A 27,305-nucleotide genomic window follows, 5' to 3' on the forward strand; every position below is an offset into this window, starting at 1 on the left:
CTGCGCCCATTCAATTGGACGAGGTCGAATTAGTGACGAAGAGATGACGACGTGCTATTTGCATCGATGCTCCATTTCCTAGACGTCATTATAGATATTATAGTCGAGTTGTGTGTGCGGCTCAGTTGTTTACTTCAGATGTTGTTATCCTACTTGTATTTATGGAGTGTTGTCTCCAGTACTTATTTTGTATTGGATATATGATCTTGTGTTGCATGTCCCGAGACTTTAAACTCTACCAAATCCCAAGCGGAGCCTGCTGGCATCATAGATGCTATATAGATGGTGCTAAACTTCGTGTGGGTGCACTTTCTTCCAACTAAATTTGATTCGTAGAATGTGGAACGCCTCTCATAATTAGACATATGGGACACTTGACCTATATCCAACAAATAAAATTCAAATAATAACTAGATCTAAGCCTTGCCCTATGGGCCATGAGCTTTCTAAAACGAGCAACATTAAAGTAAATTATGTTGCAAATTAGATGATGAACACGATTCCTTATTTTCTACGTGACTCACCTACACAATTTCTCTCCATAGCACGGTTTACTGTTTTAGCTTTTTATACTTTTGGCCTCAATTACATGGCCTACTTCACAAGTTCATGTAACTTCCGCTAGTATCATCCACTGAAAGATTGTGTGCTGTCAATGCCACTCCACACTTTTTGTCATTTCTCGGTCATTATAGTTTTGCCGATAAGTTATTATTTAAAATCAATATTAGATGATCTACACATAAATCTTATATAAAAAAAAATTATATATTGACGTGACTTAATTTAATACGTTATATATATTTTATAATAAAAAAAACAATGTATATAAATTTCATTGCATAATATATATATATACCAAATGTCTTTTTTTTAAAATACAGTAAAAGAACGACCGAAAAAGAAAGAAAGAAAAAAACAAATGAAAACAGATTGGCCGGTTAAGATTCACAAGTCTTCTACTCGTCCACGCGAACACCATGCATGAGACTGAAACCGCGTCCAAATAAAATGATTAGAAGTTTACCAAAATATTAACGAGAAATATTGCATGATATTGTATATCTCAATTGCCATGCCCACAGTATTTGAATGAAGGTATATTGCAATTCATAGATTTTGTAACAACACCATCATGTTGTTCTTTAACTTTTCTTTTCTAACTGTTCTACTTATGCATGCCCTTATCTATCTACCATGCGAGCTACCAGCTGGCCTTGCTCAGGCTTAAAGACGTACGTCTCGGAATATGGCACAAAGTAATATTCTTTTATTCGATTAAAACAGTAGCAATGCCTGATCTCGGTCAGATTCATTGAATAATGAAATTCAACTCGTAGATGGTCTCAATTAATATAAAATTAACCACCATTCTCGGGAAAACGCAGGGAATATATACGAAAAAGAAGTCAATGGCCGAAAGAAGGTTGGTAATTTATTGATAGAGTTTGACCAGTAAAATGGATTGTAAAAGTCAATGAATCGGATGGTTTGGGTGATCTAACTCAGGATTGGTCCTTCTTGCTAGACATAACAGATTGAAAAAATTGAATTCCACCGAAGGTCCCCATGTAGTTTCTATCTCCAGGCCTATTGATAAAACAGAACGCACGCATCATTAATATTGGGTATATAGGATTTGCACACATTCCAATGCCATTGGACACTTAGTGGGGAGAGAGAGAGAGAGAGAGAGAGATTCAAACATTAATTAAACAGAGAAGGCGGTCACCAACAATCCAACTTACTTATCAGCGACCAAGTTCTGGCCACTGTGCAAAAATAATAATTGTTAAAAAACAAAACATTTATCAGTAGCCAAGGAAGAAAGAAAGAGTGCGTGGCAACATGTTCCGGGCAATTGTGTTAAAAAAGAAAAAGGTCTTCCTTTTTTTTTTTTTTGGTGGAAAAGAAAACACATCTTGAGGCCTGGCGGTGTGGCTAACCAAATGCTCTAGTCAACTTGCCATCCCATGTGACGCCTATAAATAGCCCCTGCAGCTTCTTCTCTTCCCCAAAGCCCTTCTCAATCGCCCTAGCTTATTTCTTTCCTACTCTTACGCTTCTTTACGTTCTAAACATCATTGAACAGAAAGAACAAAAACCATGGCGTTTGCAATGGTAATTCTCAAGTTTTCAAACTGGGTCCTGTACCAGCTTTTAGCCAACTCGTGTTACAAAGCTGCTAGTAAAATGAGAAACTATTGTTTCCTTATAAGCAACCCATCTCTTAAATCATCACAGCAGCCCTCTTTATTTCCTAGCGTGGCCAAATGCAGTTTGGAGGGTAGGGGTTCCGACACTTTGGTTTGTGACATTCAAGGAACCCTCCTAAGGTCCCAGTCCTTTTTCCCATATTTCATGTTAGTTGCTTTTGAAGGTGGTAGCATTGTAAGAGCACTTGCGTTGCTATTATCATGCCCAATTTTGTTTCTTCTCGACTATGAACTTAAATTAAGGGTCATGATATTTATATCTTTCTGTGGGCTAAGGTTGAAGGATATGGAAAGTATTTCAAGGGCTGTTTTGCCCAAGTTTTATCTTGAGAATCTGAACCTCCAGGCTTACGAGGTTTTAGCTTCAGCAGGATCAAGGGTTGTCTTCACAAGCGTCCCCAGAGTAATGGTGGAAGAATTTCTAAACGAATATTTGGGTGTTTCGAATGTTTTGGGGTCTGAGTTACATGCTGTTGGGCACTACTACACAGGCTTGTTATCTGGATCTGGTTTGCTTGTAAAGCATAGAGCCTTTAGAGAGTATTTTGGGGACAAAAAGCCTGATATTGGTCTTGGAAGTTTAAGCCTCCATGACCATCTCTTCATCTCACTTTGCAAGGTATTCTAAACCTTCCAGGTCTTATGCTCATTCAATTATTACTTTTGAACAAAGTTGAAACATAATATATATATATATGGAAGGAAAACGTACAGATGTAGAGAAGTTTTGGAAATTTTATACCATTTGACCTATCATGTACTTATATTTCTCTTCCCGGTAACCGATTGCTTTACTTTTTTCCCTAAGCACCATAATTACCCATACTATTATTTTCTTTTATATAACTAATAAAAGGCCTCAAAACACTATCTGATACACTAGGGCCTTGAAGGCAAGGCTTTGTGCAAACATTTAACTTCATTATATATTGTTAGGTATAACAACTTTCATATTTATTAGATTAATAGTGCATAGAATATGCCTATTGATGTGTGTTTCGTTCTTTCTGTTGTAACAGGAAGCTTATGTTGTGCACAAGGAGGACAGCAAGATCAGCTGCGCAAACACATTTATGAGAAGGGAAAAGTACCCAAAGCCTGTGATATTCCATGATGGAAGGCTCGCTTTTTTTCCGACCCCATTTGCAACTCTCTGCATGTTCATGTGGATTCCACTAGCAATAATTTTATCCATCTTTAGACTCTTAGTTGGTATCTATCTTCCTTACAAATTAGCTATCTTGTTGGGCACATGGAGTGGTGTACACCTCGAGGTAAGAGGTAGCGATCCTTCGAGGTCAAATCACAAGAAAGGAGTTCTATATGTTTGTAGCCACAGAACACTATTGGACCCAGTTTTTCTCAGCACGTCTTTAGGTAGGCCTTTGACTGCTGTCACGTATAGCCTAAGTAAAATGTCCGAATTCATATCACCCATGAAAACTGTAAGATTGACCAGAGACAGAAAACAAGATGGAGATACCATGCAAAGATTGCTCAGTGAAGGTGATTTGGTGGTATGCCCTGAAGGAACAACTTGTAGAGAGCCATACTTGTTAAGGTTTAGTTCTTTGTTTGCTGAGTTGGCTGATGAGATTGTTCCGGTGGCGATAAACACGCATGTCAGTATGTTTTATGGGACCACAGCCAGTGGGCTCAAATGCCTGGATCCAATTTTCTTTTTAATGAACCCGAGACCAAGCTATTATGTTGAAATCCTTCCAATGGTACCGAGAGAGCTGACATGTGCTGGGGGGATATCAAGCTTTGAAGTGGCAAATTATATTCAAAGACAACTTGCTGACGCTTTAGGATTTGAGTGCACAACGCTTACAAGGAGGGACAAGTACATGATGCTGGCAGGGAATGAAGGGGTTGTCCACGATCACAAGAGGCCGAAACCCTAGTTTAAAAGCTAGCTCTTACTGATCATCTACAGAGATTTTCTTTTTTTTTTCTGTTAATTTTACTTCGAATTTCTTGTTTTTTTATTCGTAGTGATTAATATATGGCTGGCCATTTTTTGTTGTGTCTCACTGCAGTGTGAGAGATTAAGATATGTTAGTAATATTGTTGCATAATGATTCATCAGTATATCTATATCTGGAGCCTATTATAAAATGGACTTCAATTGGAAAAATGAATGGAATGCCATTTTATGGTACGTACGTAGTTATGGGATGATTGGCGCGGTACTATACCCATAAATAATATATAGGCATAATTCACTTCGACGTTTTGGAGCTCGCACCGACACTTGATCCCTTGGCTGCCGGAGCCGTGGTGGGGGAGGCTGGCCGGTATAATGCATGCATTCGTGAAAACTTATTTTAGAAATCATGACCACAGAATATTTTAGATACATCACCGTTTCCACTTCTATTAATGCAAACTTTGCACAGGAAATTAGGTGAAACCTGCTTTGTGGGACAACTATAAACGCATTTATTGGAACCTTTTAACGTAAAGGCCGCCAGAATAATTATTTCATTAGCTTCATCACGGTTGTTATCTAATATCGAACCAAACCACTTACAAAAAAAAAGAACCTCTGTCGATGATCAGTGGAGTGAATTTTGCTGCTCATCTTGAAGTTTAGTAAAAGATTAACAGTACATATAAAAGTAAAACTATGTCTGCGCATGCATGCGGCATTCATGAAGGTTTTCTGCTGATCCACGGCCTTTTTATTTGAAAATATGATATTATATATATTAAATGTGGATGGCAATTGATGGTGGCTATATATTCTTTTAATTATTACTCATGGGACCTTAATTAATGTCTCTAATATTATGTATACATGCATAGAGATGGGTGCATGCAATATTTGATCTAGCGATAGTGTGATCAAGTCTTCTGGATATGCAATAAATGATACGATAAATGCCAAGTCATGAAATTTAATGTACGTAGTCGACGTCTGATCTGTTTTCCTGTTGGATGCCCACAGAAAAACTTTAATGGTTCCGGTAGGTTATATACTTTTCTTAGATTCATTAATGTGATAATCTAAAAATATATTATTTTTACAAGCTAATATCATACCAACTAAACAAATATTAATTTATAAGTTGGTATGATATTAGCTAAAGATCATGGCCGGCCATGGTAGTTGAGCAGTACTAGTGTTTCTAAGTGATGGCTTAATTGTTAGAAATACTAGATTAGAATACATAACAGAAGCGATATTATCTCATCAGAAATATCTAGGATATAGTGCAGTTGTTACACAGATTTTCTATCGTCCTTGCTCATCCAAATCTTTAAATTGATTTGAAGTGTACTATGTGATAAGACCAGAGCAACACCTGCATATTCCACAACTTAAAAGTCAGGATTAGAGAGAAAGACTAAACAATGAACAAAATACATGAAGATGGAGTTATGATAATTGATTTACAAAAGTGCTGGAAATGCAAGGTAAAAAGGGGCAGAAATCTACCTCAAGACACTACAACACAATTGGTCTTTATTGACGGTTGGGAAATTGTGATAGTCCCCAAACCGTCACTTAAAGGCCTTTTCTGTGACGGTTTCTGGAAACCGTCACTAAAGACAGATAAGGTTTTTTTAACGTTCGAACATTCTGGCAACTTACGTGCGAACGTAAAATGTTTTGGCGCCAACATTCAAACATTATTAATTAACGTTCGAACGTGAAATGTTTTGCGCCAACGTTTGACCGTTAATTAATAACGTTGAACATTGATTGTAAATTTAAATTAAATGACTCTAATTTAAAAATTATGTGGTTTTTATAGTGCATAATTTGTGAACAAATCTAAAAAATGGACTTGTATATATTTATATATACACAATTTGTAATATATAAATATATATTTATGTTTATATATATTTGAAGTGCAGCGATTTAGTATTAAAGTTGGAAAATATAACATTAAAGAAGATTGAGAATTGAATGGTGAAAAAACATAGAAATATTAAATAATATTTTTCTTTATAAATAATAAAAGAAAAATACAAAATATGATCGAATTTCTTAAAAGACACTCAGATGATAGCGTTGTTCGCGAAATTCGAACTCCGTACCTCCTCAGTCAAGGTATCAACCTTGTCATTGAGGATACCTACACGATGGGCGATCTCAGATATTGACGCCTCTATAGCCGCGATCAATTGATCGATCTTATGATCGATATGTGTAGTCAGCTGTGAGATCACCGCATCAACTCAAGCAGGTCGTGCATCTCCCGCAGATGTACTCGGTGGCTACTGACTACTACTCCCCACATGACCTGGCTTAGGCTGCGTCGGAGGAACTAGATCCTCTACAAGGGGTGGCTAACGTCCCCTAGCCTGTCCAATGCTACGTCGATGCGTGGTCATGTCGAGGGGGCTCATCTAATCTGTCACCCGCTTCTCTGGCTGAGTTGGCACTCCTCGTGCAAGTAATAGGCAGCTGATCAGGACATCGTATGGGAGATTATCCATGGAGACGATACTCACCTCATAACGGATCCTCTCAAAGATGTGAAGTGGCAAATCTATAGGATCTCCACGTGCCACTCGTATCAAAAACTGTGCCCGAAGCCGACTAAATGTTGCAACAATAAGGTGCAACATGCGGAAGAAAGGTAGCAGATGGTTCTGGTTGAATGCGTTCTTCCTCTCGATCTGCATGCGGTCCCTCCCGGTGAGGATGTAGAAATCCTCGTCTTGGTCATCATCTCAAGTCTCGAGGCCAGTATCCTCGGCCTCTGATCGGTTTGCATCTCTAGCTGATGCTAACTCAAATGGGCGGCCAGTAGATGATGCAGAAGTGGCTGCATCCTCACGACATGTAGCGTGTGCAGATGTCTCAACTCCTTGACGAATCTCGAGGTGCTCGGCCATCACATCTAGTGAAATCTCAATGGAAACACCGCATACAGTCACGGTGTGAGAGGATGTGTCCTGAGGCATGACACACATCCCCATATAGAACTCCTGAACCATTGAAGGGTATACATTCCCCCTCAATGTGCAGATATTTCCTCAGCCTCTATTGAGGAAAACATCTCTCAGGTTCGTCTGCTCCCAAATGAGTTCGTCGAACTCATTAATTAAGACCTCTCGCTCTACCATAACAGTACGAGCCTCGATACGAGCAATGTCCTGAGTGGCTCCTTTTCTCCCTAGTTTCCTAGTATGCAGAGGATGAGTCATATCCTGAAAATAGAGAAAGAAAAAAAATTATTTACATTGATGTATTTTGTTTGTTAATTTTAAGCTGCTCTGCATTAACGTTCGAACATAGTAAAAGATACGTTCGAATGTTAAGATAAAACGTTCGAACGTATTTTCTTTACGTTCGCAAGCAAACACATACGTGCGAACGTATAACATACACGTTCGAACATAAGTAGTAAATTAATATTGGCTGACATACGTTCGGACGTTTATGTTATACGTTCGAACGTATTTGTTTTACGTGTGAACGTAAATATGAACGTCCGAACGTTGAAGCATAAATAAAGTAGAAAAGTTGTACGTTCGGACATTATAATTAAACGTTTGGACGTAACTTTTACGAAAATAGTGTCCGAATGTAAAACAATACACGTTCGAACGTATAAGCTTTAACAGCTATATAATTGTAACATCGTATGTTCGAACGTCTTGGTGAAACATTCGAACGTAAACAGCAAATAAATTTAAATGGCATACGTTCGAACGTGTATCTTATATGTTCATGGTATTGTTTTACGTAAGAACGTAAAGGATTTATGTTCGAACGTTGAAGCTTAAATAAAGTTAAAAAGTTAGTACGTCCGGACGTATTCATTAAACGTTTGGACATAAAATTTATGAAAAATAATGTCCGAATGTAAAAAATGAGCGTTCGAACGTATAAGCCTTAACGGCTATGTAATTGAAACGTTATATGTTCGAACGTCTTGGTGAAACTTTCAAACATTATGAGACAGAATGACTGAGTCGACTCAGCCATTATTGAAATCTCGAAAATTAATCTACAATGTTCTAAATGCCGAAATGCCACTGTAGAAATGAAGTATACACTTCAAGAAATATTTGTACGTTGACTATTTGGCCAATGGCAAGCCGTAGTGGCCGGAAAATGGAGTTGAAAATCCGGCCACCACTTATTCCTTTTTAAACAAAATTCAATCCAAATCTCAAATAAAATACATGGTATTTGATTAAAAGATGAATGCCCACCTCTTAGTGACGGTTGTGGAGGAGTTTGACGGCGGCGGCGATAGTAGAGAAGCGGCGTGCAACAGAATGACGATGATAATGGTGAAAATGACGTTTCGCCGTTCTGTTTCCACCTTATATACACAAAACGTTCGAACGTAATTCTTAGTACGTTCGAACGTTTTTCGATTTATTTTCCAAAATATTAACTATAATATATTATATTATTAATATATGTTAGCATTATAATATATAATATTATACTATAATATATATAGTATATTATAGTATATATATACTGTGTATTATATTTATAATGTATTGTATAGTATATTATATATATATGATCTATTACAAACTAATGAAATCAACATTAGAACCACATGCTCTTATTACTTGTCTAAAATAATATACTTTATTATTACAATCTAGTACCCAAAATTCTAGTGTACACATTCCTAAATAGATTGATTGGAATCAAATTACTCTCCCTAATGAATGACAATTAGATTAATTGGTTTTTTTGAATTTGTGAGTGCTAGTTATATTTCTAAAGTTTAGCAATATGTTTATATATGTTATTGTGATTTTATGCTTACTCTAGAAATAATTGTGATTATTGTTTGTGAATTTTGTGAATAGTTTGTGAGTTTATGGTGTTCATTGATGAATTAATATGTGTATAAATATTGTTGTGAGAATATTGTGAATATGTTGTGATATGAATTTAAAATATTGTGATTATTGTTTTTGAATTTTTATTGAATATGTTTAACAAGAAAATTATAAGTTTATGATCTTAATTTTAGTAAAGATTAAAAACATTTAATATACAGATAATATGAAGTTTAATATTTAACATGGAGTAAGTATATATAATATATTCATACTAATTTAGTTAGAATGTGATTATTATTCAAATTCTAAGTATAGTGTAAATTATGTCTTAAAAAAAATAAAAAAATAAAGTATATAACTTAACTATATATACAGTATAAAATTTTTTTTATATAGAAGGAGATCAAAGACGGGGCTGGCCATTGGATCAGTAAAGAGTAAGGTGCATTTTTTTTGGGAGGATCCATTCATTTTGTTTTCAAAGTAACATTCAAACATCTTCCATGATTGTGCATGTTACAAGTAATAAATATATAGAGGACCAACTAGCTAGCTAGCTTGGTGATCACGTTGTAGTTGCGTACCTTCATTTGTTGCGTTTGTGGCTATGAAGTGGGTCGTACGTATCTTCAGACATCGAGATAGGTGTCCATTAAGTGGTAGCCCCAGTTGTACTGCAACAGCTGATAGTCGTTGAAAGTCGGGAATATTTATGAACAGTATGGAACTGGGTTGGATGAAGTTGAAAGTCATATATTTGGATGCAGTTGAAAGTCATACAAATTATGACCCTCCGATAATGTGATTCAAGAAAATCATTACTATATAGTATTTATATAGTGCATTATATATATATATGTATAAGTTTTGTTGTTCGTTTTATTAATTATACATTATTGATTTATATATATGGTATAGTATATATACTATATTAATTATGTTTTCATCTAAAGTATTATGCTATCTTATATATATATATATAATATAGTATATATACAACACTATAATATAGTATATAATGCAGAATTTAATAAGTAACAAAGAATTATATATTATTGATTTATATATATGGTATAGTATATATACTATATTATTATGTTTTCATCTAAAGTATTATGCTATCATACTATATATATATATATAAAATATAGTATATATGCTACACTATAATATAGTATATAATGTAGAATTTATGGAGTAACAAATAATATCTCGAACAACCAGGTTGTATGAAATAAGAAAATAGTGAAAGGAAGTTGGTATTTTTTTCAACTTTAAAAAAAATATATATATAATGAAGAGAAATATTGTGAGTATCTAGAAAAAAATACGTATATATAACTATTATATTAAGGAATACTAACTACTGAATAAAAATTTACGCCCGACCATGATTTTTTAACGTTCGAACTTTAATAATGTATTCCCACTGTATGTTGTATATCTGTTAGGAAGGGTACGTTCGAATGTTTCAATTATAACATTCGAACATTAAACTAAAAGTGCGGAAAATTTCCCGCTCGATTAAGGTATCTCTGTGATGATCTAAACGTTCGAACGTTTATACTGTACGTTCGAATGTTAGTGACTGAAAATCACTAGAAAATTATAACGTTTGAACGCCAAATTTCTGAACGTCCAAACATTAGGAAATTAGTGCGGGAAATTTCCCGCTCGATTATGGTAACTCTTTGATGATATGAACGTTCGGCGTGCAAGTTGTACTTTCGAACGTTAGTCGGTGAAAATCTATGAACGTTCAAACGACAAATTCCTTAATGTTCGAACATAAAAAGAAAAATGCGGGAAATTTCCCGCTAGATTTCATGTTCTATCATACGAAGGGTACGTTCGAACGTTTATATAAAACGTCTGAACGTTAATCGTAGAAAAATTTTCCTATTTTCTTACGTTCGAACGTTATCTTAAAATTGGGCAGGATAATATAAAGTTCGAACATCTGGTCTAATAATTTTAGAACTTAATGAATATACGCATGGGACGAAGCGGCTCATTTTTGCTTCTCCCGTGCGCGCAATAGAGAGAGAGTTGAGAGAGAGTCTCCTGCAGAAGAGAGAGAGAGAGGGTTGAGTGAGAGAGAGTTGAGTGAGAGAGGGACGTGAGTTAGGGAGAGCGAGAGTTAGAATGAGAGTCCCGTTGAGTTTTGGTAAAAAACAAATATTGAGTTTTTGTCTTTTTTTTTTAATTTTAGGATATTTGTATTGTGTTTTTGTTATATAATACAAAATAATAAATTAGTGTTGTATTTTTTTGAAGGATTGGTTGTTTTGGCAAGTTGGAATCTTTGGATTTGTAAGAGGATATTGTGAGTGCTAGGTATATTTCTAAATTTTAGTAATATGTTTTTACATTTTATGATTACTCTTGAAATATTGTGATTATTGTTTGTATAGTTTGTGAATAGTTTGTGAGTTATTGTGAATATGTTGTGATATGGATTTGAAATATTGTGATTATTGTTTGTGAATTTTGTTTGAATATGTTAACATGTTTAGAAATATATTGTCTTTAGGTTTTGTTAATACATGGTTATTGCTTACTCAAGTTTAGGAATATGTTAATACATATTGTTATCATTTTATGCTTACTCTTGAAATAATTGTAATTATTATTTGTGAATTTTGTGTGAATATATGTTATATGGTTAGAAATATATTGTGTTTAGTTTTTCGTATTTATGTAAATTTTTTATATAATAATTTTTTTTGTTTTTTTGAATTTGTTCTTTGACAATAAAATGATAAATTTAGGATTTTAATTTAAGTAAAGATTAAAAACATTTAATATACATTTAATATGAGATTTAATATCTAACATTTAATAAGTATATATAATATATTCATACTAATTTAGTTAGAATATGATTATCATTCTAATTATAACTATAGTATAAAACTTGCTTTTAAAAAAAAGAAAAAACAAGTATATAACTTAACTATATATAATATATATATATACATACAATAACTATAATTAATAATTACTTATTAAATATAAATAACTCACTCAATTAAAATTATATAATAACATTTGAAATTAAGTATAACAATTAAAATGATACTTTAAGAATGATAATAATTAAAATTATATAATAACCTTTAAAATTATATATAACAATTATAATAACAATTATATAATAACAACGAGGTAGAATGATTTTGAAGAAATGTCTATCAATTTGCTTGACTGTCATTGTCTCTCCGGCCTTGACTACTCTCCTCCGGTATTGACAATTACTAATTGAGAGTTGTCAGGACTGGAGAGTTTATGACAATTAAGCAATTAGACTAAAATTTAGATATTTCTTCAAGATCATTCCCCCTCGTTATCTATTGATAATAGGAAACTTGTGAAGATATTCTTTTATCTCTCTATAGTTTAATAATATAACATGCAATACTATTTGTTTGACAATCTAGACACAGAACATGAGGATATTGTTTGTAGTGTTTTTTTATAGATATGGTGGGTCATTGCATAAATAACCTTAGACCCGTTTAGGAATTAGTGTATATTTATTTGTCCACTAATTCCTGAATTGTCCAGTGTGGACAGTTTGAGATTATATTATTTATATTGCACATTTTTGTTACTCCCTACTTTCTACGTTTAATATGAAGTTTCGGTATCTTCCTCTACTGTTCTTCGGGTATACTGTTCGTAAGGTCACAATCCCTTTATTTGAACATGCATATTTGGATATTTGGAAAACTATGGGGAGGTGCTGCCGAAATTTCTACTAATGTGAAAAGTAGTAGAGTGACGAGATTTGTGCAATATGGAGAATATAATCTCGAATGGGATAGGACCAACTACCTTATCAAAAAAGCAATGAGAATTGGAGCTTGAGATGCATGTGATTTTTCAATGTACATGTTATTAATAGATAGATGTTTTTAGAAATGGACAAAAATTGGATGCGTCTGGATAATAGACTTGGAAAGGATTATGTACCCTATGCACGTGGAGTAAGAACCTTCATTGATTTTGCACGGTCCTCTGCTGATAGTCGTGGTTACATTAAGTGTCCATGTCGAGGGTGTAAAAATTTGTGTGCGATAGGATTGGATGAAGTAGAAAGTCATATATATTTGTGAACGGTATGGATCTGGGGTATACCCGATGGGTACTGCATGGCGAGCCATATGAACAGTCAGTAGATGTATTGGTCGATCATCACAATTATTTGCGGCACATGGATGATGAATATGAGCAGGATGAGATGGAGGAGATGTTGGGTGAAATTAGAGCCGGGATGTTTATGGATGAGGTTAACGACAATGCCTCAAGTGGTGGAGGGACTGATTGTGAAAGTTTTGCTTCAATGTGGGAAGATGGAAAGCGCGAGCTTTATCCAGGTTGTACAAAACATTTCAAAATGTCATTTATTGTGCAATTGCTTCACATTAAGTCATTGTGTGGGATGTCGACGAAAGCAATAAATATGGTATTGAACTTATTTAACGAGGTGCTTCCCAAAGGGTCTGCATTGCCCAAGAACTTTTATGAAGCGAAACAGTTGAGAAAGGGATTAGGATTTGAGTACAATTCCATACATGCATGCAAGAATGATTGTGTTCTGTTCTGGAAAGAGAACGAGGAGAAACAAGCATGTCCTGTATGCGGAGAGTCGAGGTGGAAGGGTAAGAAAAACGTGCCGGTTAAGGGTTGCGGTATTTTCCCTTGAAACCTAGGTTGTAAAGACTATATATATGTAAGAAAACAACTGATGATATGAGGTGGCACGAGGAGAAAAGAGTTAAGAATGACGCATATATGAGGCACCCAGCTGATTCACTTGCGTGGCAGTCTTTCGATAATCAATATCCAGAGTTTGGGATAGAAGCTCGGAACGTGCGCCTGTGACTCACAACAGATGGATTCAACCCTTTTGGGAATATGAGTACAAGTTATAGCACTTGGCCCGTAGTATTGATTCCGTACAATCTTCCACCATGGAGGTGCTTGAAGGCGCCAAACTTTTTGTTAACTTTACTCATCCCTGGCCCGAGATCACCTGAGAATGACATTGACGTATTCATACAGCTGTTGGTTGAAGAGCTGAAAGAGTTATGGGAAACAGGTGTTAGAACTTATGATGCATCCACGTCGACATCTTTTCAGATGCATGCTGCGGTAATGTGGACCATAAATGATTTCTTGGCATATGAGAATCTTTCCGGCTGGAGTAAGAAAGGGAAGTTAGCGTGTCCGACGTGTAATAAAGAAACTGCTAGTGAGTGGCTAAAATATTCTCAAAAGTTGTGTTTCATGAGTCATCGACGTTATCTACCAGCAAATCATGCATGGAGAAGAGAATGTGCTAAGTTTGATGGGAGAGTAAAGGATAGAATTGCACCGAAAGAGTTGTCTGGAGAAGAAATCGTGGAACAACTGCAACATGTTAAAGTGAAAAATTTTGGCAAAGGTCGGGGAAAGAACAAGAGAAAACGAGGGGCAGCAGAATTGAATTGGACAAAGCATAGTATTTTCTTTTACTTGCCGTATTGGTCGTCCTGGATGTTGCGACATAGTTTCGATGTAATGCACATAGAGAAGAATATTTGTGACAATATACTGGGTACATTGATGAGTATTAACAAAAAGACGAAAGACACGATCAAGACGAGAAAAGATCTTGAGAGAATGGGAATTAAACATAATCTACATTTGCGGGTGGAAGGCAATAGGGTGGTCATGCCACATGCATGTTTTACGATGACCAGGGAGGAGAGGATGGATTTCTGTAAATGGTTGCAAGGTGTGAAGTTGCCAGACGGTTATGCTTCAAATATTGGTAGATGCGTGAGTCCTGATGACTGGAAAATTAGTGGATTGAAAGTCATGACTGTCATGTATTTTTGTAAAAGTTATTACCTGTGGGAATTCGTGGGAAGATGACATCTAATGTACGTGTCACCATATCTGAACTCTGTATATTTTTTAAGGATTTGTGCGCTCGGATAGTAAATTGAGATGTGTTGTCGAAATTGGAAGAAGACATTGCTACTATACTATGTAAATTCGAGTAGATCTTTCCACATCATTTTTTGATATCATGGTCCATTTAGCAATACATTTACCGCGAGAGGTACTTTTGGGTGGACCAGTGCAGTTCCGTTGGATGTATCCAGTTGAAAAATATTTGGGTCGACTGAAGCGTACTGTTGGGAATAAAGCTAGAGCTGAGGGTTCTCAATAGCAGAGGCTTATATACACGACGAATGGTTAACATTTTGCTCTCTATATCTTCGTGGTGTTGAGAAAAGATTTAATCATCAAAAGCGAAATACTAATCTTGCTGCTCCGCCTCCTCATGAGCTATCAGTGTTTTTCCAGAATGTACGACCCTTGGGTGCACAAACGAGTTACGATTTAATTGATGGAGAGTTGGGTAAAGTTCGGTGGTATGTGCTAAATAATTTCCAGGAGATTGATGATTATTTCAGGTATGTCATTCCATGCTTCGAATAATTATAGTTTTCTTAAAATTAACTATAATTGTTGTGCTCAAAATATACTTTTTTTGCAACATGTTATAACAGTAAGCACATGGACAAACTTAGGACGGAAGGCGTAGAAAATATAGAGGCAAGACACGAGGAAGAATTTCTCGGATGGTTTGAAGAACGTGTATGAACTAAAATTAAATATATGTTATATTTTGAAATTTTTAACTTTGGATAATGAAATAATAAATATATACTATTTCAATTTTTAGATTTTGGAACAACGTGCTCGTGATCCCGGATCAATTTCTTCTGAATTGTATGCATTGGCCCCTGATCCCTCAAATAGAGCACTTCGATACACTGCATGCACGGTTCGAGGTTATAGATTCCATACTCTGGACCGTGAATGTAATAGAAAGACTCAAAACTGTGGTGTGTTGGTCGAGGGGAGACATGGAACAGATAATATTGACTATTATGGTGTCATACGTGATATTATCGGATTGAAATATTTGGGTGGGTTTGTAACATATGTTTTTAAATGTGAGTGGTGGGATCTAGGCAGTGGTCAGGTTTCGATACATAGGGATAATCACTTTACGAGTGTCAATACTGCATCTAAATGGTACGAAGATGATCCATTTGTATTGGCTTGTCAAGCTACCCAAGTCTATTACTTGATTGATCCAATGAAAAGTGCTGATGATGATAGTGGAAAGATAACTTGGCGAGTCGTACAAAAATTTGTCCCTTGAAATATATATGAAGCAGGAACGAGTGCAGATTACGAGAATAGTGGAGATGAAGATCACGACACTCCGATTGTAGAGGCATACCAAGAAGATGGACAGGTTATTAACTTGTTTGTTGACCTCAGTGCACTCGAGTTGCTCCCCTTGTGTAGAGATGATGTCCCACCCGTCCATCTTGACCCGTCTATATTAAATGATCATTCAATTCAAGTAAGTGAAGAGGAAGAAGAAGAGGAAGAGTCAGAAGATGAAGACGAATCAGAATCCAGACAGGAGGTGGATAAGTACAATGAAGAAGAGGTGCATGATGATGATGAAGATGTTATTGATGGAGATTCTGAAACAAGCATGGAAAATTCATCCGAAGATGAAGAATAAAAGTACTAAATATTTAATTCATATAGGTGACTATAAAATATCTTGAATTTTCATAATTTCTTCTAATTAAGTTTCTTTGATATAATTAATTATTTTCAAGAATGTCGCCAAAACGACAATGAAGAAATGTGCCTCCGCCAAGTCCAAGTCCTGAACCCATTGAGGACTTCCCACTCGAGGAATCCGTTCCTGAAAATCAAGTTAACACAGAAGATAATAACAGCTAGTCGACACCTACCAGTAAGGAAATATTGTCGTTGATAATTAATCATATAGTTAATACTTTTGTCTCAATAACTATATAATTTATAATTATACTATCTATTATCATGTAGTTGACGCATCTGCACGTCGCGGTCGTGGCTATACATGTGGCATCTCCCTTGAAAAAAATAGAAGGCACAGAAAACTAAAGATTACAATTCCTGATAATTCCACTAGAGGAGTGGATGATAGTGCAACAGCGCTTTCCTCCTATATTGGCACAGTAGTTCGAGCTTATACTCCATTTTATGTGCGCTCATGTGGAGATGTTGCGAATGAGATTAAGGAGCACATTCGAAGTCGTGTGCTGGTGACTTTACTTTGAGAGTACATTTTTTTCACCTAGATTAGTATATCATATTTTTGACCTGATTCCCTTGTTAGGATGAATTCGACCTCGACTTTGGCAGTAGCGAGGATTTGAGGACCGTGAATGAGTTGATGGCTACACTATTCCGACGTCACAAAGGACGATGTCATGACCACTTCAAGAAGTTTGAGACGTTGGAAGAGGCTGCGTAGTCTCCTTTTTAGCAGATGAAGTTAGATGATTGGAGAAAGTGTTGTGATCTTTTCGCATCTCCAGATTATCAGGTATTTTACATTTATATCTTTTAATTATTTACATTCATATTCGTTCTATATATTATATGTATACATATTACAACTAACATTCTTAATATATTTTGTAGCACTTGAGTTCTACAAATGCACAGAATAGATCCGCTTTGACTGTCCACCATCATGCCTGGTCATTCCACCGTCATGCTGAAAAAATGGTAATTAAAAAATTTTAGATTTCATTTATTTTCCTGATATTCTTTTATTTAAGTATTAACATTATATTTTTAAAATTGCTAATGTCGCTTTGTTAGAAACGTGATGATCCTGAAAACTTTTCCATCATTCATGTCTATGCTGCTGCTCACACTAATGAGCATAGTGAGTGGATGGATCCTGTCGCTGCAGATAATTATGTAAGCAATGTTAATTTTGTTAACTAAATTATTTATGTAACATTTGAATAATTTATTTTTTATTTCTATTTCTTTTAATACATTACTAATTATTTACGATCATTACCTTTCAAATTACAGGAAAAAATGATGGAGATGCAGTCAACTTCTGGGGAATCCTCACCTAGTGACAGACATATTCAAGCAAGTGCTTGGGCCGCAGTCTAGTATGGCAAGAGGTTTGGGATGATCTATCAAGTATAGATGTTCATTCTCCTCAACCTCATCGACTTCACAAATTAATAATTTTACGGCAGATTTAGAAGCTGCACGGCATGAGAATGAGTATATGAGGTCGAGACAGTAAGAGTTAGAGTCTCTCTTAGAACGACAGTCTCATTTAGAGATGCATTTGCAGGACCAACAGAGAGACCAGGAGGAAAGAATACACAGTGAAGTGCAAGAGCAAGTGCAACGGGAGATGATGGTGCAAATGGAGCGTGTTATGTCATTGTAACAAAATTGCGGTGGGCGAGGAAAAAAGAAAAAATAAATTTATCTTTTGTAGTGGTGGCTAGTTTTAATATCTAATTTTAAAATTTTATAAGACATTGTTAGTTTTTAATTGATGGTATGTAATATGATGAAACAAGTAATATGTTTTTAAATTTTATGAAATTAGTATTTCTGATCTGTACGTTTGAATGTAAAGTAAAAACGTTCGAACGTTTGTTCACATTCGAACCAATGTTCGAACGTGAATACATATTGTGTATCGTAACATTCGAACGTAGGCCTCTACGTTCGAACGTGCTGACCCTCAAACAAACAAAACATTCGAATGAGTAAACGATTAACGTTCCAACAAACCTTCGAACGTACCACTTGCATTTGAACGCTCCTTCGTTTACATTCGAAATAACATCCAAACGTTAAACGCTTACGTTTGAACATTAGTCCGTTTACGTCCGAATGGAATTTTGAACGTTTATTCTAATTAACGTTCGGACGCATAAACGTTCGAATGTAAATATGATACGTTCAAACTATATTCAACGAACGTCAACTTCTCTCATTTGAACGCCAATCGGTCGGGTTACCGTTGGAACGTTTAATTTGATGTCCGAATGTGAATTTCTGTGACAGTTCTCAACCGTCACAAAAAATGGAACGTTCAAACGTCCTACCAAATGAAACACCTCCAACTGTCACTAAAAATTTTTTTTTGTGACGATTGAACAGTAAACCGTCACCAATTGTTTTCTGTGATGCACATTAGGTGACGGTCGTGGTGACGGTTTCAAACCGTCACCAAATATCTTTAGTGACGGTTTGCCATTTTTTTGTGACAGTTTTCTCTGTCACAAAAGACACATTCTGTTGTAGTGAGAGTTCTCTCGGTTTCTCTCTCAACAAGTGATGAAAAAACACAAAGTACAACATGAATGATTTCTTCTCTAATAATAATAATAATAAAAAAGTAATAAATGATTTCCTTAGTTAGTCACAAAACTCATGAACGGTGACCAAACAAAGTCTAAAAATGATAAAGACAAAAAAGGTCACCAACTCTAAGCATACATCAAGCCGTTGTTAGCGTACATTAATTCACTCCTAAAAGACTTCAAACAACCTCACGGCCTCGCACCTTCCTGCAAAGATATCTTCATGATGTAATGTAAATATTTCTTCACGTTCCCAAGTACACGTAGTAATCGAAACTCTTTCAGATTTGTATTTTTTAATCGGCAAACAATTTTTATTTATTATTGTTATTATCATTTTTTTTATCAACAAACAATTTTTTATTAATCAAAAGAGTAGGCAAAGGCCCAAGTATATGGAACATATACAAGAACAACGTCTAAGCTTGCTAGTTTAACAAGAAAACCATGGAAGGTCATGCCATGAAAATCAATTGCAATCGACCAATAGAGTAAAGTATTGAAAAACAAAGTTCTAAGCTCATCCATTGATTGCTCTTGGTCTTCAAAGCTTCTATCATTCATTTCCCTCCAAATGCACAACCATAAGCATATTGGCACCATCTTCCATATGGATGCAATTTGAGAATTGCCCTGAATGTCTCTCCAAGAAGCTAGGAGGTCACTTACTCTTATCGGCATCACCCAAGCTAATCCCAAACGAGCAAAGACTTCATTCCACAAAGTCATGGCAATCTCACAATGATGTAGTAGATGGTCAACGAACTCTCTGCTCTTCATGCAAATACAACACCAATCCATGACTATGATTCTACATTTCTGTGAGTTGTCTAGAGTAAGAATCTTCTCCAAAGAAGCCGTCCATGCAAAAAATGTTGCTTGTAGAGGTGCCTTTATCTTCAAAATGGTCTTCCATGGAAATGTACTTTTCTGTGCATGGTCATGATATCGTAGAAAGATTGGAATGTGAGTATCCCTTTATTAGAGGGACACCAAAATATCTTGACTTCACCTCTCTGACAAACATGTGGAGTACACAAGGTCAAAGAACACCGAAAAGAAATCAATTTCTCAATCTTGTGCGTCTCTAAGGAATGTAACATTCCATTGGAGATGATTAATAGATCTGCAATCGAGACTACTTTCATTCTTGTTAAGTCATAAACTTGTGAAAGAACCTCCGTGAGTCTTGTATCGTTGCACAATACATTATTCCAAAATTTGACCTTCAATCTGTTACCCATTGTAAAGTGAGGATTTGCTGCATATGTTTCCCAACCTCTTCTTATATGCTTCCATAGCCCCACTCCATAAGGCCCACTCGCCTCACTAGAACACCATCCTCCCCGTGGTTCCCATGCTTCAATGAGATAACGATTCTCCACAAGCTCACCCCCCCTCCCCCCACACGTTCATAGTGATATCTCCATAACCATTTGCCAAGGCAAAGCTTTGTTGAAACATTTCAAGTTTCAAATTCCAAAACCTTCTTCTATAATGGGAGAGAAAATTATAGCCCATTTCACCAAGTGGAATTTAAACTCGTCATTTATGTCCCCCCCCCCCCCCCCCCCCACCCCAAGAAATCGCATTGGAGTTTCTCCATGCAGTGAGCCATCCTAGTGGGGAGGGCAAATAATGAGAGGAAACAAGTTGGAAAATTGGCAAAAGTGCTTTTGATTAGGGTCACCCTACTCCCTTTGGATAGATACATCCTCTTCAAACTAGCTAATTGCTTCTCCATTTTTTCTAGGACATCAACCCAAATAGCTTTCGATTTGAACGTACTGTCCAACGGGAGGCCAAGATTTCTCATGGGTAGCTAAGATATCTTACAACTCAAGACGGATGTCATACTCTCCACATTAGGAACATTCCTCATTGACACTACTTCTGACTTAGCGAAGTTCACCATCAACCTTGATGCAGCTTCAAAGCATAATAGGAGAGCCCTCAAGGTTTGAATTTGATCATGTTTGGCCCAACAAAAGATTAAGGTATCACCGACTAATAATAAATGAGATACGTTGATTGAATCGGTGAGAGCCTCCCCCACTAAGAATCTAGATATGAATCCACCCTCCACGACACCTGAGATCATCTTACAAGCCCAACAAAAGATTAAGGTATCAACCATTTTTGTCTCCAAGATTATTTATTCCAAAAGAGAAACTCGTTCAATGTCTGCAGTCACTTGGGTTTTACAAGCCCTCTCTACTTCAAATATTTCCCTCTCCTCTTCCACTCCCTCCAAAAGAGTTTTTTTTTTTGTCATCCACATCACCAAATATTTGCTCATTCCACACCTTGAATATTTCTTCAGAGACTTCAATTTGCAAGCCAGGATATAGTTGAGATTTCCATAAAATTGGTAAGAAGACCACCATTGTCGAACTCTGTCAAGAAAACCCTTTAACTTAAACCACATGTTCTTAGACTTGAAGTACCTTGGGCCATTACAAAGACCTCCGCAATCCAAGAGGATGGGAAAGGGATCAGAACACAACCTAGGAAATCTCTTTTGAATAAGGTACAGATAGTGTGCCTCTCAATGTGGTGAAATTAAAAATCTATTAAGCCTTGACCAAGAAGGGTATTCTTGATTGCTTGACCAAGTGAATGAACCACTCGCAAGATGAAGATTCAGTAAATGTGTTTAGAAATGAAGTTAGAAAAGTCTACCCTTGGTGGGTTAAAGCTTGAACCACACAATTTTTCACTCGGGAATCAAGTGATGTTCAAGTCACCACCAATACACCAAGTTACATCTCATACATAGCTTAGTCCAGCCAGCACATCCCATAATAAGCTTCGTGTGTGATCTAGATTAGTTTCTTAATGTAACAGCCCGCTAGAAATTTAGTAGATGAATTTTTGTAAACCTTAGGAATGTCGTGAAATCCCAAAAAGATTTCAAGATCCGAGCAATGTGGCTCCCCCAGCCCCCACTTGGGATTGGACGGTGACTGAAACGTCGGGACATTCAACACAAGGCTACATATCCCTTATAGATGGCAGATAAGATGCAATGTACCAATGTATACTAGCAGTATGCAATAAATATCGGAGCAAAACATGTAAAGTTCGTGTAAAACTAAGCAACGCCTAAAGCAGCAGTTGCATTAACACATGGTACCGTAAGACTACATGACCCAAACATTGTATTATCATAGCATGCTTTCCAAAAGTACTAGATAATATATATTCACTATCTCCCAAAATATAAGTATTGAAAATTTTTCCGAAAACAAAGGGACCAATCTCAAAAGGTGAGTCTAGAAATCCAAAACAAGTTTCCTGGCATAGGAAAAGTGGTTGATTGTCAAGATATTTTGTTGGTATATCTATTTAAAGTAAGGCAAATAAAGTTGATTGGTCATACAAATATGATTAAATGTTATACTTTTATGAAGTGGACCTTTTACAATGGGCTGTGAAGTTTATGAGTAGTTATCTTTCTCAAAAAAAAAACTTGCTTATTCTTTGTCATGGGCTAAATGATAGTCTAAACCGTGCAGGTATTGGAGGCCTAAAAGCCCGAGGCCCATTCACCCTTCGAGCCCAAGTCTATCAAAGCATTAAGCTTCTTAGTCACGCACCCTTTGCATTTCTGTTGCTAAAGCAAACCGAGCTCTTCCAAAAGGGTAGAATGGAGAAAAGTGAAGGCGATGGTTAGAAGAGAGAGAAGGAGAAATGGTGAAGAAAAAGTGATAAAAGGGGACGAGGAGCAAGGATGAGGGGGAGTTTTTGCTATTGTTGTGTGGTTTTCTGTTTTACTTTTGCTTTCTATTACGCGAGTTGCTCTATTAGGGTTTTTGTAAAGCCTCAAAATCATCTTTTTCAAGATAATTTTAGGCTAACCTCTGCAACTAGGGTTGCAGGGATTGGTTTTTTTTTTCTTCCTTCCGAAAATTATTGGTTGTTGTGGTATTTAGCAACACTCTGACTCTATATTTTCACTTCCGATTTATCGTGGGTTTTGTGGAATCTCTTGCTCTTGACCTGTTGTAGACTCATGGCACATCAGGACCTTGAAATAATCAAGGATTCCTCAGCCCTAGGGTCTTAGAATGAAAATGATGATTAATATAGTGAGGGTTTTATTTTTATTGGTGCTTTTAATCTGAGATTGCATGTGTTCTTGAGTTTATGTGTTAATATCGTGACTGATTTAGCACTAACAGATGCACCCCGTGACCAACATCTCGATGGTTGAAAAGACCCTAACCCTATGTCCCTAGTCATTACTCTCTTGAGAATACATCTTTTAATTTTTCCAAAGATTCTAAACTGCTTTCATTCCGAATACATCTTTGGATTTCTCAAAGTTTCTAAACTATTTACATTATGACTTAAACTCATGTTTAATTCCTTTTAGAGTAATTGTAGTCCCTCGTCCTTAATATCTAAATACAGATTCATCCTACATATTGTACAAATTTCAAGTGCATAGTTCATCACATTTTCACAGTGAATAGCCTTAAACCCATCCATCTACAAATGTCTTCATGCTCCCATATTTACTTTTCCTTTTCCATTCAACTTTTTTCTTGATTGATTGTGTTGACAAAGTTGTCCCTGTGGAGATGACCTTGGAAGCTCCCTGTGTTTTTAAATATGCTTTTACACTTGGAAACAATATTTGGTGAGTTCTAGTGGTCCCACTTTTTTTTTCTTTCTTCTTCCGACTAGTTAGGCTTCTTTCTCTTTTCCAAAAATCGGTCCTTGTCCCGATTCCTTAACCTCTCCAACTCATCAATGAGCTACAATGCCTCGGTAATGAGCTAGTCGGTGTTCTCTACCCTATCCAACAAAGAGGGCTCCGTCGAGTTCCCACGGATCTTTGGTACCTCCTCGATGGTCGGGGGTACCTTCCTTTTGCATTTCACCATGGGGTGATCTTCTATACATGTCACGACTTCTACCATTTCGGGTGGAAAATGGTAGTGAAAACTACCACAATGAGATTTTGAGAAATCTTAGCAAGTAAATATACAACATACAACAGTTAACATAAGCATACAAATGACAAATTATGGAATGTGTGCATGGACATGTACTTGACATATGACTTGACCAAAACTTGACTTATGCACTTCACTTTTTTAAAAGACATATAATAGAGATCCTTAGACTTTTCGGTAAACATCTTTGACATCATTTTCATATTGATCTTTACACATTCATATCATATCATTTCATGTGAGCTCATGGCTTTGTTCATTTCATATAACATATGGTGGACACAAAACAGCTCCCCTATGCACCGCGTGTTCCTACTAGTTATCGCACCACCAATGGTCTGTACACCGTGGTAAATACGTCTTATTCATATTAACTACAACACGACAATATTTCGACGAGTTATTTGCCTTAGTTATGGCACCCACTAGCATTAGGTGCTACCTTGCTTTGGCATCATTTTCAAAAAGATCCATTTGAGATACGTTGGCAGTTCTTTGTCGATGCAAGGGTTACTACTCCATTCTTAAACACTCCAAAGTGGACAGAAGAGTTCCACTAGGACATTCCCTCGTCCTAGCATTTGGGGTCATGATAAAACATGTACTTGAATTTTGAAAATATTATTTACCCAAATGCATGTGACATGAGACTTAAAACGTGTTTTTCCTTACATAAGACATGTGACGTATGAAATGTCGTGTATGCATGAATAAGCCTATTATATTCGATTTCATGACATGGTAACATGATACATACGCAATATCTGAAGTATATTACAAATAAAACATCAAAACGCTCAAACCAAATATACACAAACATGCTTGGCCAAAACTCATAGGGTTCATTACCAAGTGAAACTCATCTTTAACATGCATCAAATCCATAATGCAATAGACTATACATCATGGCAAAGATAATCACATAATCTGAATCAAGAAAACATGGCAAATCATCATACAAGCCGAAACCCTAATACACGTGATCTGAGCATGGCATCATACAAACAGAAACATGTAATCATGGCATGTTCTTATACAACTCACAAAAAGATATTTGTTCACAAAAATCACTAAATAAGAACATACACAATACCAAACAAGATGAAATATTCACATACGCATATACATATGTTAACCGAAAATAGGATGAGAGTTTACTTACAAACGTCCTTCAAAGAAAATGCTAGCAAATTGTAATGGACGATACAACTTGTTAGAACAAGGGTTTAACCCTAATCCATCTGTGCATGTGTCAAAGGACAACTAGGGTTGGTCATTTCGCCCAAAGTGACCCTTTCAAATATTCGGTCCATAGGTTTCTAGAAAATGAAACCTTTGAATTTACTAGCCTCTTACTAGGTCACAAAGTTGTAATAGATGTGCAAGTGATATGGCCGATTGGCTTGTGGATTTCGGTCCTCAAAATTTCGGTCTCCCTTCCTTGAAAACCACAAGTCTTTTCAAACATGAAATAACCTATTGAAACAGTGTGTGTGAGTGTGTTCTTTGAAATCTCAAACTCACTTTGAGATCTCTTAGACCTTGGAATAGGTGTGTGTGATTATGAGAAGAAAGGAATCGAAGTGTAACATTCTTATCGTAGAATTTCTCCTAAAACCATAGCCTTCCTTTGAATGTAGAGAGTGAATGGTCATTGTTTGGTTGGAAAGAAAGTTTGCGCAAATGATGTGTGGACTAGGAGAATCCTCTAAATGGTGTGAGAGAGATGGAGTAGAGAGAATGCCTTAGGAATCCGAAAATGAATCAAAGGAAAAGGCATGGTCATATGGCATGTGGTCTTTATATAGCCTACCTCCTTGAAGCCAATTGGACATGTGGAGTATCTCTTCCTTTTCTTCCCTTGGTTGAAACCCTAATGCCCTCCAAGCTCCCCTCCAACGGCTAGGTTCAATCAATCCCATGTGCAATTTTGTTATTAACCTCAAATCCGCTTCATCTTCTGAAGAAAGTGGGTGTTGCCTGCATGCCAAGTGTCATTGGCAAGTGGAGTCCCTCAAAGTGCCACCCCTCTCTCTTTTTTCCCATGAGGATCTTTTATGACACCCCCAGATTTCGCTTGGGATCGGACGGACATCCGAAGCGTCGGGGCATGCAACACAAGATTACCTACCCCCGTTCATGATATATAAGATATAATATTCCTAACATGCATATAGTATTATGCAATATTCGCAGCGGATAATTTTTTTTTTTAGCAATACTATACACCAAACTTATAATATCCTAAATAGTTAAAAGATAAACCATGCATACTTAAAACATCCACGATTACAGCATTGGTCTCAAAAGACTGTAATCTCAAACAACGGAGACCTGGCTCTATAATTACATTGCCAAAATATACTATTGGGCTAGTTCGTTGAGTAACTCGCGTAACTCAACTAATGATGCCGGAATACTATCCAAAGACCTAACTATGGAGGCTGCAAGCTCCGTGTTGCGTCTACGGTGTCTAGTCAACCTCCTCCAGTCTGCCAGTGTCTGCTCCCTACTCTGATCCTGACAAATCACCTACCATTCGGGAGGAATGGTAGTTGGGACTACCACGGTGAAATTTGATTATAAATCTCAGCAAGTTAACAGGAAACTTTCACACAAATTAATGATGCATGCATGGCAGTAAAAGCATGAATGCATGCATGGCACTATCACACATACACAGTAAACTGATAGTAAGTTAAGAGCTAACTTACCTCGATCGTCACGTTCTATAAGAATAAAGTGTGAAACACGAAGAACTGTAAAAGGATATTCTAAAAGTTAGAAATTTAATTACTAACAATTAGAAAAGTGAAAAGGGACAACTTAGAGTAAAATTACCATTTTACCCTCTACATGTGAAAAAATGACCATTTTACCACTAACTTAAGGATTTCACATCCTAACTCCAAAAATTATCAAATTTACATTACTCATGTAAATTTTGTCCTAGACTCAAATATCAACTCAGAAAAATTTATGACTATTCACAACTATGAAAAGCTCACAATACCCGAAACATTCATAGGCCATTTCTCTTGATATTTGTTGCAATTTCTTCCATCTTCAAAACCCAT

At 36.2% G+C, this 27,305-nt stretch overlaps 1 protein-coding gene across 1 annotated transcript; it reads left to right on the forward strand.

The window, feature by feature from the left end:
* The first annotated feature begins 2,016 nt into the window (after positions 1-2,016).
* LOC121249835 (glycerol-3-phosphate acyltransferase 1) lies at positions 2,017-4,356 on the forward strand. Its single transcript, XM_041148645.1, has 2 exons — positions 2,017-2,835; positions 3,236-4,356. The coding sequence occupies exons 1-2, from the start codon at positions 2,107-2,109 to the stop codon at positions 4,121-4,123; spliced, it is 1,617 nt and encodes a 538-aa protein (XP_041004579.1). The 5' UTR covers positions 2,017-2,106; the 3' UTR covers positions 4,124-4,356.
* The last annotated feature ends 22,949 nt before the right edge of the window (positions 4,357-27,305 follow it).

Source organism: Juglans microcarpa x Juglans regia, chromosome 2D, assembly GCF_004785595.1.
Source record: "Juglans microcarpa x Juglans regia isolate MS1-56 chromosome 2D, Jm3101_v1.0, whole genome shotgun sequence".
NCBI classification, from domain to species: domain Eukaryota; kingdom Viridiplantae; phylum Streptophyta; class Magnoliopsida; order Fagales; family Juglandaceae; genus Juglans; species Juglans microcarpa x Juglans regia.